At 39.3% G+C, this 16989-nt stretch overlaps 1 protein-coding gene across 1 annotated transcript; it reads right to left on the reverse strand.

Annotated features, from left to right (window-relative positions):
• Positions 1–11467: 11467 nt before the first annotated feature.
• On the reverse strand, positions 11468–16394 carry LOC106888428 (riboflavin kinase-like). The gene is made up of 3 exons (XM_014942663.1): positions 15933–16394; positions 14793–14895; positions 11468–14198 (listed from the first exon to the last, which is right to left on the reverse strand). Exons 1-3 carry the CDS (start codon positions 15984–15986, stop codon positions 14068–14070), a joined length of 288 nt encoding a protein of 95 aa, XP_014798149.1. The 5' UTR covers positions 15987–16394; the 3' UTR covers positions 11468–14067.
• Positions 16395–16989: the final 595 nt, after the last annotated feature.

Here is a 16989-nt window from a genome sequence, read left to right on the forward strand (position 1 = left end):
AGTGATAAAAACAGGTCTGAAAAGGTCATATATTTTGCCTTTAAAAATCCAGAACAGTATAATAATATTAAATAGTTTTTCCAGAGTTAATGTCCCATTTTTTAGAATGTGGCTAGTTTACATTTTTCTCTGATCCATGTGTTTGTAATTCCTTCAAAATCACACAACTTCATACGTACATGACCTTTACATTTACATGTTTCATTTGCAACCAGAAGAGCTACAGACTGAAAATTTTAAGAGGCTTATAGAGTCCTCAAGTAGAGCATGGTAGACATTGGGGCGGAAAGAAATACAACAAAACAGATCAACAACAAGCCATTAACTTTTTTGTACTTATTTGAGACTTGTTCTTACACTGGCAATAATGACAGGCCAGAACAGAAGGATGAAGCCTCCAAGCTGGCAATCTTCCCATGAAGGCAGGCAACTTTGTAATTGATTAATTAGCTCTCCTGCAGCATTATGCAACAGAACTTGTCATACTACCTTGAGTAATGTTTTAACTGACAAATGAAAGATCTTTCTATGGCTAAACAGTCATTTGGTGTTTTCATTTAGCATTGGTTCAAAGGCCAAGGATAAACATCCTGACTTTTCGTGACTGATTTTCTTGGCAACTTCACAGGCTGTTCTTTGCAAACCTCTGGTTACATTACTGGAAATACCCTGCACAGGTTTCTGTAGGAAGATCTTTTGCATCATAACTATCCCTTCTGGGAACTTTTTGACATCCAAAATAAAAGATTTTTATTTTTTTTTAAATAAAGGAAAGTCTAATTCCACTCCTTCTGTAGGCAGCAGGAGTACTCAAGTTGAAGCATTTAAGCATTTATATCTCACTGTGAAGTTAAAGTATGTCACTCATGTCACATATCAGAAGCAAAATTTCTTGTGTACATTCCCCTCTGAGGATGACTGGTAAATACTAGAGAAAACAACAAATGCTGTTAAAAGAGCAGAGATTAAAAGGAGGATGGGGAATTGCTTCACTTTAAAAAAGATCTTCATTTTTCCTCGCAAGGCTTTAAATGTTTTTGAAACTCCATTCCTCAGCAGTAGTTAGTTAACCTCTTTTCGGTGTAACCTTTTCTTATTGCTATTTATTTTTTATGTTGCAACAATTCTTTTATAGGGATCAAGGTCCCTTTCAACACATACTTCAGTAATATTTTTGGCTTATTTCTTCATGTGCATAACCGACATTAAACTACAGCACTGGAAACTACCCAGAAATGAAACAAAACATAAGTCAGGGTAAGGTAGCTGGCTGTAAAGAAGAAACATGAGAATTTGTCTCTTGCAAATCTTTGTCTCTCTGAGAATTGCATATATCATCCATAGACAGTTTCAATGGGAAAATCAGAATTCAGCCTTGACAATTTTTGAAGTTTTTAGAAGCAACTGACAACAGAATAGAGGATGTCCAACTGCAGGCATGCACCAGAAAGAGAGGGGCATTTACTTCAGTCAAGGTTTTAGAGATAAAGAGAAAAACACTAATTAAAACTGTATGACTGTCCAATGTACCATCAATTATTCAACACTTTTTTGGAGTATGCCAAATTACTAGTCTCTAAAAGGGGAAAAATCTTAGGATTTACAGGGCATTGGGGGTAGGAGAATGGAAAACATGAATACTACTCAATTCAGTAAAATTAAGATCAAACATTTAGCTTTCCCAGGGTATTCCTTATATTCTTACAGGTGGCACAAAGAAGTATACCCCATAAGGATTTGTTCAATAATGGAGTCATGAAAAAATATGAAGCAAGGGAATAGTCTCTGAAAATCTGGTGATAGCAAATTTCTGCATCTCACAGGAGTGAGCAAAGGTCACCAGCAAATTACTGCGAGGGTTACTTGAAGATGTAGGCTAAAAACGCTTGTGTGCTAGTATGGTTCAGTACATCTAGAGGCTTGAGAAAGACATGGACTGCCCTCTGTCCTCAGGGGCGTTTAGACAGACTAGCCTGTTGTAACCGGATCTGTAGAAATGGATGTTCAGGAGGGGAAAAAAGCCAGTATAGACAGTATGTCAGGGAGAGAAAGGAAGGCTCTAAACTCAGAGGGCCTTGCCACTGCAGGAAGCCTTGCAAGATATCCTTATACTGAAAAGGGTTTAAGAAAAGCCGAACAAAATGTTCATTCTCCCCGGGAAGGATGAAACTTACAGGAGTATACAAAAGACATTTTCAAAAGTCTTTGGAACTCTAGTTCTTCACTCCCTAGACTATGCCACCACTAACCTATACCTAAATACGTAGTTACTACATAGACAGTGCAAAGAAGAGAGGCTCAACAAGTTGTTTTTTTCCCAAGAAATCCCCCTTCACCCTAAATGCTAGGAACCCCCATCGCAAAGAGCCCCAGCCCCACGGCTGGCACCCGTCCCTGGTCCCTGCCTGATGCAGGCAGCACGGAGGGAAGGGGCTCCCCTGCCGACCCCAGAGGGGAGGGGACTGGGCACAGCCCCCCGCACACACTCAGCAGGGCAAGGTAACAGGACAGACTGCACTGAATAGGACTGAATTTTTGTCTTTATTCTAGGGTAGGCAGCAATCATTTTGCTAACACCCTGATTTCCAAGATTCACCGATCTTGTATTATATTTGCACTACTACCTGTAAAGTGGGAGACCTTGAAATTGATTCTTCTGCGGCCACTGTTTTTCCTCCCCGTCACTTGGCTGGCTGGTGGGTTTGGCTGAAAGGAGTTTCACCCTCTCAGGGATGAGACATAGAAGAGATAGCATAGCAGAACTGGAGGGGAGGTTGGGCTTCTGCGCGCTAGACACCTTCTCTAACCCCAGCCCTTTCTAGACATCCTGATTTACACCTCTAGGACAATTTTACCACCAGCTCTTCAACCAGACATCCTCACCAATGGCTAGCCAAATAAATAAGCTGAACCTGGTTCCAGTGACCCAGATGACTGTTTCCAGCCTCAGGGACCTGAGTTGCTGCCTTTCCTTCCTCCCCCACTACGCCTTCCACCTCAAACTAGCATCTTCTAGCTCTTCTTGCTCCAGTAGTACCTCTGCTTCAAGGTGACTCCATTACTGGGTGACCCCATGGCAGTGCCAGGCTAGCTCCTGGATGCTCTGTTGCTCACTGAAAGTGACCTCAGACTAACTGTCCCAATCCGTTCTTCTCCTGCCTCTGACCTAGCTGGGAGAGGCAAGCACCTGGTTTGCCTGCCTTCAAAGCTCACATCAGCAGCAGAATGTACTGTGGGTGCCAGGGGAAAGTGGAGCCGGTGAGAAAATACAAAAGCTGGGTAATCAGCTTAGAGAGCAGAATGGTCCTATGGACTCTATAAAGAGTCTTTTCACAATAAACATCTGACTCACTTTACTGCCTTAAACAAAAGCTAAAAGGAGAATAAAGGATATAAAATACAAGGACTGAACGTTTCATGTAGCTTATAGACAAAGAGAGCTTTACTTCTACTAAACCCATTTGCCATCGCTCGCTTTTCCCCTCAGACCCTCAGCTCCTCGAGCTGTACGCTTCGGGACGCAGCAGCTGATGCTTCACCCATTTGCTGGCGTCTGCAGAGCCTCGGGGCTCCAGCATGAGCTTTCTCGACCCACCTTCATCCTGACAGTGGGTGCAGCTTTGCTCTGTTACCTCTGGACCCTGATGGACCCCTGTTCAGGGCAGACATGCTGTAGCCAGCATGATGACAAGGGGGAAACCTCTCCTTATCTCCTACTGCATCTGCTCCTGATTAATCTTTTGCCACTTCCTAACGTGCTTTGCAACACTAGAGGCTTTCAACACCATCTGTAACTAATATTCACAATTAGACCCGGTAAAAAATGACTAACTGGGTTGTTGCCGAGTGCCCTGCTGTTAGACAACCAAGTTTTGATCCACTGTGTTGTCCCTTCTCAGTTGTTCTCACAGAGAACAGACTTTTTTTTTTTTTTTTTAAACACAGAGCTTTTAGGACATTCTGAGCTGCAGTTAGGGTCAGATGTGGAAGTGAGCCACGTTGTGACAGACTGTCTCCCAGCCATATGGAGTGTGGACCTAGCAGCTGTGACCGACAGAGCCATGGCACAGCTAGCACATTTAAATTTGCAGTTATCAATAATAATAATAATTATTATTATTTTTATTATTATTCTTCCTTCTGTCCCTGTGCCATGTTATGCACATACCCGCTTTTCTATTCAGTGCATGTTTTCTTAATAAAATGTCCATGATTTCCTCTAGTGGGAAGAGGCTAAGTGTTCCTACAGTTCTCCCTCCTCCTTTTACTCAAAACATTGCCTTTCCTGTCTTTCATTTGAAATGTCAACATTACAAACTACTTTGCAGTAACAGGCAGAACAACAAAATGTAGTGATTTGCTGCATGGGGCTAATGGATACTGTCAGCCAATCCATCAGTTTACAAAAATCATATTTATTTGAAACCATTGGATATGCTAAATAAAGTGCCAAGCTCAATCTATGCTCCACTTTGGTTTTATTCTATTTTTTTATTTTCAGCAAAATGAATAGCCTACTGTCTCCTATTTTGTCTTTCATCAGGCATCCACTTTCCTGTTGCTGTGACTGCTTGGATCAAAATACAGAACTGAACGCCGAGACCCATAACCTTCCCAGCAGCCTTCCTGGGCGTGAGGTACGATTCTCAAATCTCCTTGATGTTTAGGAGCTGAGTAACATGTTGAATTAAAGTCTGTGCCAAGTACAACCAAAGTCTTGGTTTTCTGCAGGCACAAAAATTCCACTTGACACATATCAGAGTTGCCCAGTTGGAGGGAAATGGTTAGGTAATAGCACTGAGGAGAGCTATTTTGCACAACTTCTTCGCAAACTTTTATTTTACTTCCTTTCCTACTCAGAGTTTGATTTGTTAGATACAGGGTAAAAGTATTCTGTGGCTGGCTAATAAAAAATCTCCACGTGAATACCTTCCTACACCAAGTCTCCTAAATTCACATATGTCCCACCTCTTCCTGTTTGTAATCTGTTGGGATTACAGAGATGGATTTTGCTCTGGAGCACTATGCTGAAATTCACAATAGTGAACTGAATTATTTGCCATGAGCAGGACTCACAAAGGTACAGTTCTGGACTGCTCCCCACTTCAAACGAGCAATTCAGAACAGGGCACTAGTAAATCCCTGGACAGAATTTATATTTTCCTTTATTACAACAGCTCTTACATCTAAAAGTGTGGTACTGAATATAACAATGATTTTGTGAAACTTCATGAATTAAAAAAAATGAAGGAGGTTAATTTTTAAAACAGCTTAGAAAAATCCAGTAGGAAATGGCCCTCTATGAGGCAAAATGAATAAAAAACCTTGTAAGATAGTCAAAACAAAAACTTTCTTCCTCTTCCAGATACAAAAAACTCCATGCACAGTTACAATCCTGAGGAAAAAAGGGTAGAAAATCAACAGCGAACACCACAATTTGAAAACCCAAAAGGCCACAAAACATATCTTTAAGGTTAAAAAAGAAAAAAATATACTAATGTCTGCTGTTTTGAATAGTTTTCAGAGCTAACTTTGAGAGACCGTGTCTTTTCTTCTGTGACACACTTATATATGCAGATTCTTTTGCCTATGTTATACCGTATCTAATTCTGAACTGAGCAGTGTTATTCAAAAGAGCATCCTATTCTATCTTCACAACATCATATGAGAGCTAGCAGGCACCACTCTACTACATGAAGCTCAGGCTGTATCATAGCGTAACACACAAAAACTCTTTTGGATAGTGGTTATACTGGATAGTGAAAATCACTAATTATGACAGAACAATATTTTAAATTGTGGAAATAACTATAGTCACCTTTAGGAACTAGTGAAGTGCAACTTTTTGAGGACACTATAATAAATGACAGTAATATTTTGGCATGGATTTGGGACAAAAAGGGACCCCGCCGCTGTGGTAACTCTTAACCTGGCACACAACCCAGATTGCTCTGACTGCAGAAAAAAAAAAAAAAAACCAAGCAAGGAAGGACCATGCTGAAGAGCAGTACTGACATTTAAGGGCTTTATGACCAACTGGGCTGATATTTAAAACCGAGAAGCAGGAAACAGCAAAAGCTCGCTGCTGAGCTGCAGGCACAGAGTGTATTGCTGCAGAATAGGCAGGGCTTTACTTGAATAGCAGCAGGCAGATGCCACCTTCTCTCACTTAAAGGTAGGACCATGCTGAAGAGCAGTACTGACATTTAAGGGCTTTATGACCAACTGGGCTGATATTTAAAACCGAGAAGCAGGAAACAGCAAAAGCTCGCTGCTGAGCTGCAGGCACAGAGTGTATTGCTGCAGAATAGGCAGGGCTTTACTTGAATAGCAGCAGGCAGATGCCACCTTCTCTCACTTACAAATATTGCTTTAAATGTCCATGTTTTTCATAAAACAGTTGACTGGGAAGTACTTATTTCAGTGGATAGCAACCTGTACCATCATGTCGAAATCACCTCATTGACTTTGAAATAGCTACAGCATCTTACACACAGAAGATTTGTAGCATGAAGAAATTTGCTTATTAAGAACAAACATACAATTGGGAAAAGCAGGCTTAGGCCACAGTCTTCAATTTTTTCTAGATGCCAGAGTGTTAAAAAAATGTAAGTATTTCTGAGAGTTTTGTGTTTCTAGCCTAAAGTTAGGAAGTAGATTGTTTGTGTCCCTGTTTTTCTGCTTCTTTCTGACTACTCTTAATCTGATAAAGAAACACAGCTGTCCTACCAACCCCCTCTTTGCCTTTATCCTTATACCATCACAGCTACAAGAGCACAACTGTGGTATGAGAAGGGTAAGGCAGTAACTCCAGCACATTAAAAATGGTACGCTGACTTAGATGTTCTACTAGGTCATTTAAAATAAAGGCCCCCTCCTGCCTGACTGCACATTATTTCTCTTTTTTTTATCACTATTATCAGATGACTGTGTATTATGATCCACTCTATCACCTGAGGGCAAAACCTTAACCACTTACTTCCTTACCAGCTGATTTTGCTTCTCCTTTTTGTTTGAACCGTCACATGTATCTGGAGAATACAGCAAGCCAAAGCCACAGCTGTTAATGAAGGTGAGTATGAGAACCTGATAAATCAATCCAAAGCCTTCCCTTCCCACATAAGCAACTACCACAAGAACATAAACTGTCAGGAACATCAAGTGATTGAGTACAAAAATAGAGGCTGAAGATGGAGATGATGATATAGCATATATGGGCAACATATGGCAACAGTTCATCATAAATTTAAAATGGGCTCTTGGGACAGAATGAGGAAGATGAGCTTGAATAGGATGAAAGTTATTAATTTAGAGAACTTAGTAATGTATGGATTTTATGCTCAGCTGCCTTTCTTACAAAATTACTGCAATAATTTAGTTATTTCTTAGCATGCTGAACTCAAGATTTCAACCATACATAGCATGAGATGGGCATTGTTTCTGAAAACATACTGCTTTTCTAAAGTTTATGTAAATATTTGGTAGGTTTTTAAGCAGCACTCTAGAGGTATGCCACTTAAGAGATTACATTTCTACGTTGTGCAGAGAGCAAATCCTTTCCCAGTATGTATGTGTGTGCATCGTAACTAATACAAATATCTGTTCAAACCCACTCACCTCTCATCCAGTAATTTGATTTCAAAGGGATGTGTAGGCTACCAGTGCTCTTTATCCTTTCTCTTCCCAATGGAGTGCATGTATACAGGGAAAATTTTCCTCTTCCATGACTGTATTCTGAAGTTTTGCCAGAACAGAAGTGAAGGACAAGTTACAGTATAAGTGTCTGAAGATTCAAAAGGACTTCTGAATAGAAAGATGAATTTTTTTCAGTTCTGACTTTTTTTTTTTGGTCTGCTTAGTAGGTACGTAGGTACGTGGCAATACCAAAGATGCTAGGCCTTGAGGCTCAAGTCTCTTTTCCCTACAGGCTGGTCTCTAACTCAGAACACATTTTTGCAGTCCACCATGCAAAATTGTCTCTAGGTCTTGTATGACTGTTACGTGGCTTCTGGATAAGGGCTCAGGATGGAATTTCAAAGCAAAGAGAGCAACCAACATACTAAAAATGCAGCTACCTAAGCTACCACAAATGGGTTTGAGACATTTGATTTTCTCTTGACAAGTGACAGGTATTCCAAGATAAATATGTATTTGCATTATGTATCTACATATGGGGAAGTAAGGGAGGGAAATGTACACTCCTTCAGAACTGTGTTAATCCTGGATTTTTCATCTACCCTCAACCTAAAAAAACACGAGTGTGTTTTGATGCCTGAATTTTGAGGAATAACCAAACATGCAACCTGATGAGGAACAGACAGAAGCTCTGAAGATTCAAAAGGACTTCTGAATAGAAAGACAATTTTTTTTCAGTTCTGACTTTTTTTTTTTGTCTGCTTAGTAGGTACGTGGCAATACCAAAGATGCTAGGATTAGGAATTAGGGTTTGAAAGCTCATTTCAAGCGCTGAAACAATTTAATACAAAATTAAAGTTTCTTTCCCTAAGAAAGTATATATTGCAAAGTAGGCAGCAATTACAACTTGTTTTCATTGTCCCTCTTCAGAATAGGTTTAAGCAGGAGGGAGACGTCCTAAACCAACAAAACAGATGCACTTAGGTTTCCTTTACATTACTTTGCAGATTTATATTACACATTCAACGAGCACTAAAAAAGGAAATGTTCTTTCCCTGTTCCTCATTTATATTATCTACTCAGCACCTAGATAAGGACTTCTCTTTTTCATGAAGAGTTCATTTTCTATGCTTCTCTAAGAACCATTATATTGAACTGTTCCTCATTTTTTTCTATAGGTCCTCCATCCAGTTGTTTTGCTGTATCCTTTCTTCTCTTTCTCGAAGAGTTCATTTTCTATGCCTCTCTAAGAACCATTATATTGAACTGTCCCTCCTTATTTTTTTCTACAGGTCCTCCATCCAGTTGTTTTGCTGTATCCTTTCTTCTCTTTCTTGTTGCTTAACATGATTTTCAATTCCAATTTTTCTTTTTTTTTTTTCTTTCTGGTCCTTATGCAAAAAAAGTAATTCTGTCACATAAGTTCTCACCATTGGGAAACAAAAACGCTGAATCCAAATCTCACTGTATTTACTGATTGCATTGAATTGTGCCTTCCTCTTTCACTTAAGAGTCTTAGCACCGTGGAACAATCAAACCAACGGTAAACTTTAAAACATGTAAAAGATAAGCACTTCTCTATTTTGAGCCACAAACACAAAGCCAAAATTACTACCCAACCATTATAGATCAAGACAGAGATCATTACCTTCAGCTATGCACTTAATTAGATAATAACTGACATTGTTAGCAATGTTTTTAAAGCTCCAGCCCATGTAAAAACAGAGACCAAAAATCTACCCAACTGTTTCTCTGGAGGAGTAAATAAGTTTTCCAGGCATCACACTGCTTATTAATTGGTTGCTTGGTGGTTTTTTTAAACACCTTCCTTCTCCCTTCAGAAAAAACAAGCATATGTGGAAAAAAAAGGGTTATGCCTCCATATAAAGCAAGTTCATTACAAAAGACAACTGAAGATATTCTGATATTTTTAAATTTAACTCCAGAAGAAAACTAGTAGAAAACCCAGATGCTTGGAAAATACAGCTCTGTGTGTTAAAGAAAAGCCCTGAATAACAGAGGTGCTTAAGGATTTCTCTCTCTTAAATCCATTCCTCCAGTCCGAGCACTCTGTTGTTAAAATCATGATTTCTGACAGATAACTGAAGAGTCCTCTGCATGTGATGTCACAAACACATACTCCACCACAACATTCTTTCTTGATGTAACTTCAGTGATGCTAGGCAGAGGTTACATAAAGGTTTACATATTAACAGTACCGAGAGTGAAACTATGAGAGGAACTTTTTCCCCGAAAGATGCCAGAGCCACAATAACGCGCCTTAAGACACAGATTTGGCTTCCCTTCAGCAGCAGCAGATAAATCTTTGCCCTGGCCTAGATGAATGTTTAACAGTTGAAGTAGAACAGAGGAGACGAATGCAACTTCTTCCATTAAGAAAACCATGCAGTTTTTAAAAGTTTTGAAAGAAAGTTGTCTTTTTGAAAGAGAAGTCAATTCATGAGTTTCAGGCTCTGAATTCTAAGGCTGTAGCTCCCATAAGTTCCTACTAAAGCACTGTGGTGGGTTGATCCTGTCTGGAGGCCAGGTGCCCACCAAAGCTGCTCTATCACTGCCTTCTTCAGCTGGACAGGAAAGAGAAAACAACAAAAGGCTCGTGGGTCAGGACAAGGACAGGGAGAGATCACTCAGCCAATTACCATCACAGGCAAAACAGACTCAACACAGGGAAATCAATTTGATGATTACCAATCAAACCGGAGTAGAACAATGAGAAATAAAACCAACTCTTAAAATACCTTCCCACCACCTCTCCCTTCTTCCTGGGCTCAATTTCACTCCCAGTTTCGTTACCTTCTCCCACGAGCGGCACAGGGGGACAAGGAACGGGGATTGCAGTTAGTTCATCCCACGTTGTCTCTGCTGCTCCTTCCTTCTCAGGAGGAGGACTCCTCATACTCTTCCCCTGCTCCAGCGTGTGTTCCCTCTGACAGGAGATAGTCTTCCACAAACTTCTCCAGAGTAGGTCCCTTACACAGGATGCAGTCCTTCATGAACAGATGGCTCCAGGGTGGGTCCCCCTCGGGCTCACAAGTCCTGCCAACAAACCTGCTTCTGCATGGACTTCTCCTGCCAGGAGCCTGCTCCAGTGCCAGCTTCCCACGGGGTCACAGCCTGCTTCATGCATCCACCTGCTCTGGTGTGGATTCCTCCATGGGCTGCAGGGGGACAGCCTGCCTCACCATGGTTTTCACCACAGGCTGCAGGGAAATCTCTGCTCCAGCAGCAGGAGCACCTTCTCCCCCTCCTTTACTGACCTTGGTGCCTGCAGAGTTCTTTCAGGTATTCTCACTCCTTGCTCTGGCTGCAGTTGCGGAGTTGGTTTTTTCCCCCCTCTTCTTCAAAACGTTATCCCAGAGGTGCTACCACCAGCACTGATAAGCTCGGCCTCAGCCAGCAGCGTGTCTGTCTTGGAGCCAGCTGGCATTGGCTCCATGGGACATGGGGGAAGCTGCTAGCAGTTCCTCACAGAAGCCACCCGTCTGTCCGTCCCCCGCCCCCTGCTATCAAAACCTTGCCACACAAATCCAGTACAAGCACAGAAGTCCCCAGAGTCCCATTTTCAGACACACACGGAAGGCTGAACAGCTTCTCACTACTCATGGTCTGGTTGGGGGTGTCCCTGCTGACTGCGGGGAGGTCGGACTAGATGACCTTTGGAGGTCCCTTCCAGCCTGGACAATTCTATGATTCTATGATACTCTTTTCTGTCAGTCTCGTTTTTTAGGCAGCCACCCTGCAAAGCTTTGTGTGAGATGGTGAGGACTAACTTTGGTAGCCATGGCAAAGGGAAGGAAACTTGTGACAAGGATAACTTTCTCAATTACAGTTCCTTTATTAATGGTACAGTGCAGCAACACCAACTGAAATAAATACAGTTATTTGTACATAATACAAAAATATAATCCTTCATAAAGTTTATACTGTGCTAGGAATTACGCTTTGAGCTTCAACAGTTGATATACGACATTTTCTCTTAAATAATATGGATGCATACACTCAGCCAAATGAATGTAGTAACATTTTCTTTAATTTGAAGACAAACACACAAAAAGCAGGTTTTATAGTTCAGTGTATCCATACGTCACATCTCAGCTAAGATTTGAGAGCAAACTAACAGTTTTCCAAGTTTTCCCTTTGCCTCTGTTGTCTATTAATAGCCTAAACGCTGAACTGAATTTTTGATAGTAGCATTTATTAGCAGGTACAGAAAAGTATTATTCCGACAACCAGCTTAAGGCACCATGGTTTCCACAACAGACACATGAAATTACTGGCAAAAAACAATTTTAAAGAAGGCTATGAGTGTTTAGCTACAGTACTATGATGGATAACCATCTAAATATATTCAGTTGACTAGTGCGGCTTTTGTTTATTCTTTAAAAAAGTAAAATATAAGATTTTGACATTATTACAATCTCAAGAATGTCTCAAATCTTTGTGAAAAAAAATTATCCCCTAATCCTTCTGTTTTAAAATGTAAAAAAAAAAAATTCCCACTGTCACTCTTGAAAGGCAATTCTTTTAGAGACTTTTCAGAAATACAGTTTCCAACATGTTGTATAGTAAAACACTACATTAGTTTGTTCTCCTTTAAAAGCATATCTAACTGCTGATAACTGCTCCCCCTATTCTGTATTCCATCTGTCTCTGCTGTCACAAGAACTAGTGAACAATTAATTTAAAAAAATCAAGTTTCTCCTGAAGTCCCACAGAGCAAACATGAGTCCTTGATCTGCTCAAGACCTCTTCCCTAACAATATCCTATATTGACTGAAAAGTACAACAAAATGAAGTGGAACTAACATCCTGACAGCAGCCGCCACAAAGTCCCAGACCCCTTGTCAAAACTCTCTTAAAATCTAGAGTGAAAAGTAAGATTTGAATAGGATAGGCAAGGAGTAAATTCATAAAATTGCACTACAGAAATTGTGCGCACTGAAATGTACATGGTAGTTCAGACACAGAACTACAGCTGAGACACATCCACAGAACCATTTTGAATTTCAGAAACTGTTCCAGCCACATTGCAAGCTGACATCAAAAGATTACGAACATGAGAAAGTCACGCAGCTTACCTAGGTCCACCCACTGAGTAGGGGACTGAAAAATTTATCAGCAGGAAAAAAGAAAAAAGACTAGATTTGGAATCACACACTACATACTTTAAGAAGATTTTCCAAATTGCTACCATTTCTGACAACACACCCTCCATTTACCTATTTTACCCATTTACCTACATTTCAGAGTAGGACTGGCTGCAATTACTTGTAATAAATAACAAAGAGCCACTGTAGTGTTGATACAGTATTCCAAGAATCCCCAAAAGCTTTCATTTGTGTATTGATCTACTTGGTCAGCCAAAACCTTGGCTCTTCCCTGCACTTGGTGCTGACAGTTGATGAGATTTTTCTGCGCCTTACAATAGCATCAATCTTGAAGTCAGCCATTTTATTGCCCGTGTAGTGAGTAATCCCAACATTCTCCTCAGTTTCCTAAGACAAATACCAGCAGCACATAAAATGCAATCTTGCCTTCTATTGCCTCTTCTGTCTTAAGGCCCAACGAGCAGAAGTCTCGTTACACTGTTTCTGCATCTTTTGTGTCTAAACTTTTAGACATCTTTTGTCTAAACCTTTAAAGTTTATTAACTTTCACACTGTCATTCATTTCCTAAGTTTCAGAGAAACACTTCTTCAGAAGTAAACTATGCACGTCAGGTATTGTCATATGCAGAGTCAACTATGAAGAAGTGTATCTCAGATTCAAAGAATTCAATGAGAAACAGTGATCTCCTCCATTTCAAATATACTTAAAATAAATAGTTTCAGTTAGAGTAACAACTTCAATCACAACAGCTGTGTAGCATATAAAAAAAATAAGAACTATAGAGAATTAATCTTCCTACTGTTATCTAATCATTGGCTTCCTGCACTACAGGAAATTTCTGACTCAACCAGTAGCAAAATTTTCTAAGTTACTAGCTAAAATCCAGATGTAAGAATGACATAAAACCGGGAAAAGAGGCTGGAATAACATTATGTATGTTAAAAACAGACATTGTCCACTTAAGTGAACTATCCATACCTTACGGTCAGAAGAGGTCACAATGAACTTTGGTCATGTTCCACACGTGCTCAGATACCTGAACAACTGATAACTTTAGGATACACAATTTACCTGTGAGGACCTAAACTAGCCTTCTACTCCTTTTGCATGACTGGGTTAATGCTTAATTAACACAAGGAAATTGAAATCCTCTTGTTCAGTTGGTTCTACTCTCAGTTACTTGAATAGACATATGACAGCACAGTATCTATTAGAAGCAGTGCAAACATAAAAGCTCCATGAGAGAGGAGAAATAAAGGGGGAAAAAAAAAAAAAAAAAAAGAGAAAGCAGAATGGATTTTCTCAGTGGTTGTTCACTATTTTGCCTTCCGGCAGATGAAAGAAGTTATCTTCTTTGAGTTTAAGATGTTCTGGTAAATCTAGTTGTCTTTTTGCTTCTTCAATGTCTTCCTGAATTGCTGAAATGAGCGCCTCTGAAAAAGGTAAAAATAAGGATATTTAAAAGTTGTTTTGGACTCTGAGCATACAATAGTAAGTGAAAATAATGCATACCACAGAATAACAGACAATAATCACAGAAGTAGAATATAGTTATTACCACGAGGTTTGAAAAGCAAAATTACCTGGTTATAAAATGCCTTCTAAAAAAAAAAAAAGATGCCAGAGTTGCATTTTTCACCATTATAAGCACTACCCTCTCCTTGTTGCAAAAGGCATTTTAGCAAAACATCGACAGTTTCATGAACTGTTTCAATTCTAACATAGCTGCATTTTAAAAAGCAATTAACAGATTAGCCTGATGCTTTTATTACAGGCCCGTGATTTTAAAATCACTGCTCAGACAAGTGACACAATAAAATTTTTAGTGTGATACACTGGAAGATGTAGGAGGCTTTAGTTTTTTTAATTAAACCAAACTGTACATTTAGCTTTTGAAAACATGTTACTGAAATTCCAAAGGTTAACAGATAAAACATCTCGTTACAGAAAAAAAGACAGCGAAGACAGAGTACTTGCAGGAGTAAGACATATAATAGGATAGTCTGAGGGAGGCGTGCAATACTGACCTAAGGAATCAAAGTTTTTTTCCGGTCGAATATATCCAATTATGACAATACTAAGAATTTCTCCGTAAAAGTCTTCTTTGAAGGTGTGGATAATGTGCGTTTCCTAAAAGAAGAGTAGTAAGTTGGCATTGATGATGAACTTTGAGTTTATTTCTCTCACTGTAAGGATGTACAGCTAATACGCCTATTTCAAATTCTCCCCAACGCATACCAATAAAAGGGACATTTAGTTTAGCATGTGCAATGCAAGATTAAAAGGCTAGGGCTTTTGCTTATGTCGGGAAGGAGAACTGGACTTTGCAAGGAACTTAGAATACTCTGAGTATTTTTTCTTAACAGCCAAAAAAAAAAAAAAAAAAGGTAAAAAAAGAAAAGTTTCACCCCTCTCAGGGGTAAGATTCCAAGGCAGCAAATCACGAACAACAGTTAATGTTTCAACGTTCAGTTAATGTATCCAAATAACTATAAAGATTTTTATTTAAATAGTTGGCTTAAGGAGAACTTTTACAACGAGATCACAAGGGAACCGAATGATAAAATTCAAGGAGTGAAGTCTGAGAGAGGGTTGCATATTATGCTCAGAACTATTTTATGCGCATCCCCTCTCCAAAATAGGTCAACCCATACTATACTCCAGCAGAGAGATCAGATTTGACTACCTGCTCAGAAAAGTTACCTGCAAAAATTTTAAAGAGTACACAAGCATGTTACAGAGTCTTCAAATGCTTAAGACTTTAGAAGCGAGATTCATGTTCAAATACAAGTGTTTTAAACAATTAAAACAGAGCTTTGCAAGTCTCAGGAAAAGGACCAGAATGTGACAGCAAGAAAAACACAGCTGTCACAGATCAGGACTTTTACTCAACTTCTCCATCCTATTTCAAGCCACATGCATGGATCCTCCTGTATGGATTCCATCATTTAAGAAAAGAAATAATAGAAAGTCATTACAAAGTAAGATGCCACAACATGCCTTATTTGAAATATGGATAGACTGCAGAAAACAATAGATTAGTATGTATGCTGGAACCAAAGAGGATTTCCAGATCTCATTTATGGATCGAATTCTGCTTATCTTATTCAAATTCAACATCTAGCCATTGATTATAACAAAAATCCCCCACAAAGCAAAATTCTTACCACTGATTTCTTAATATTCTTGTAGAAAGGATTCCATCCTATGCTCAGAACCATTTTATGCACATCTCCATTTCCAACACAGGCCCATCCATAGTATATACCAGTAGAGATATCTGATGGAAAGCTTTCAACTACTTGCTCAGAGAAGTTAGCTGCAAAAATTTTAGAAAGTGTAAAGTGTGAGTGACTTTGTGTAAGTCAAGGACATAACAGAATCCTCAAACTCCTAAAAGCCAAACTCTGCCTACATGCTATTTACAAACATAACACTGACGATGAGGAGAATCATGCAATGTGCCATTTCACAAAGTACAAAATACAAAACAACTTTATAAGATTCTGTACCTGTCGTAATACCCGAGTTATCACACCTCTTATGCATGCCATGTTTTATAGTTATACACATTGTCTTCTGTTGTAATAATTAATAGACATGTAATAAACCCAGTCAGACTGCATTTCACTCTTTAGATAACCATCACAGCTTTAATATGGTGAAAGACGAGGAAAAAAAAATATCAAGTTTTTTTCTGCACTACAAAATAGCAGCTCAGAACTATTTACTTGTTAGTAAAATAATTACTTATGAAATAAAATATGTAAAAATAAATGAAATTATGATTTAGTCATCTGTCAAGTTTGTACAAGTTGCCTTTCAGAAACATCTGTGGATTTCTGGAATTTTCTCTGAAAACTACTTATTTACAGCAAAATAAATTCCCCTCTGACTTAACCTAACCTTCTTTCAAAATAACTATCCTACTTCTACTTCCCACATGAGTAGGCATCTTCATGCAAGACATCAAGCCGATTTGAAAGAATTTATGGTTACTGACTGTTTTAGTCAAAGTTCACAAGCAATAACAACTTCCCCCCCCGTTCCCCGGTACTAATATACTATTCATCATCAGGAGAGAAATGTGAAATTATTATTAACAGATGTTGTCAGAACTCTAGCAACTGAAGACTGGTTTTATAAAGTTTCCCTGCCTGCTAGGAGTGGTGCAAGGAGACTGCCAACTTCTTTGTCTAAGACTGGGCAAAACTCACTTGAATT

This window comes from Calidris pugnax, unplaced genomic scaffold, assembly GCF_001431845.1.
Source record: "Calidris pugnax isolate Ruff unplaced genomic scaffold, ASM143184v1 scaffold109, whole genome shotgun sequence".
Lineage (NCBI taxonomy): Eukaryota > Metazoa > Chordata > Aves > Charadriiformes > Scolopacidae > Calidris > Calidris pugnax.

What these genes read in the sequence shown, in the direction of transcription:
- LOC106888428 (XM_014942663.1), bottom strand. Translation starts at nt 15,986, where the DNA reads ATGGTTCTGAGCATAGGATGGAATCCTTTCTACAAGAATATTAAGAAA. An exon ending in AGAATATTAAGAAATCAGTG is followed by an intron (nt 14,896 to 15,932) that starts GTAAGAATTTTG and finishes CTCTTCTTTTAG; the next exon opens with GAAACGCACATTATCCACAC. An exon ending in AAAAAACTTTGATTCCTTAG is followed by an intron (nt 14,199 to 14,792) that starts GTCAGTATTGCA and finishes TACCTTTTTCAG; the next exon opens with AGGCGCTCATTTCAGCAATT.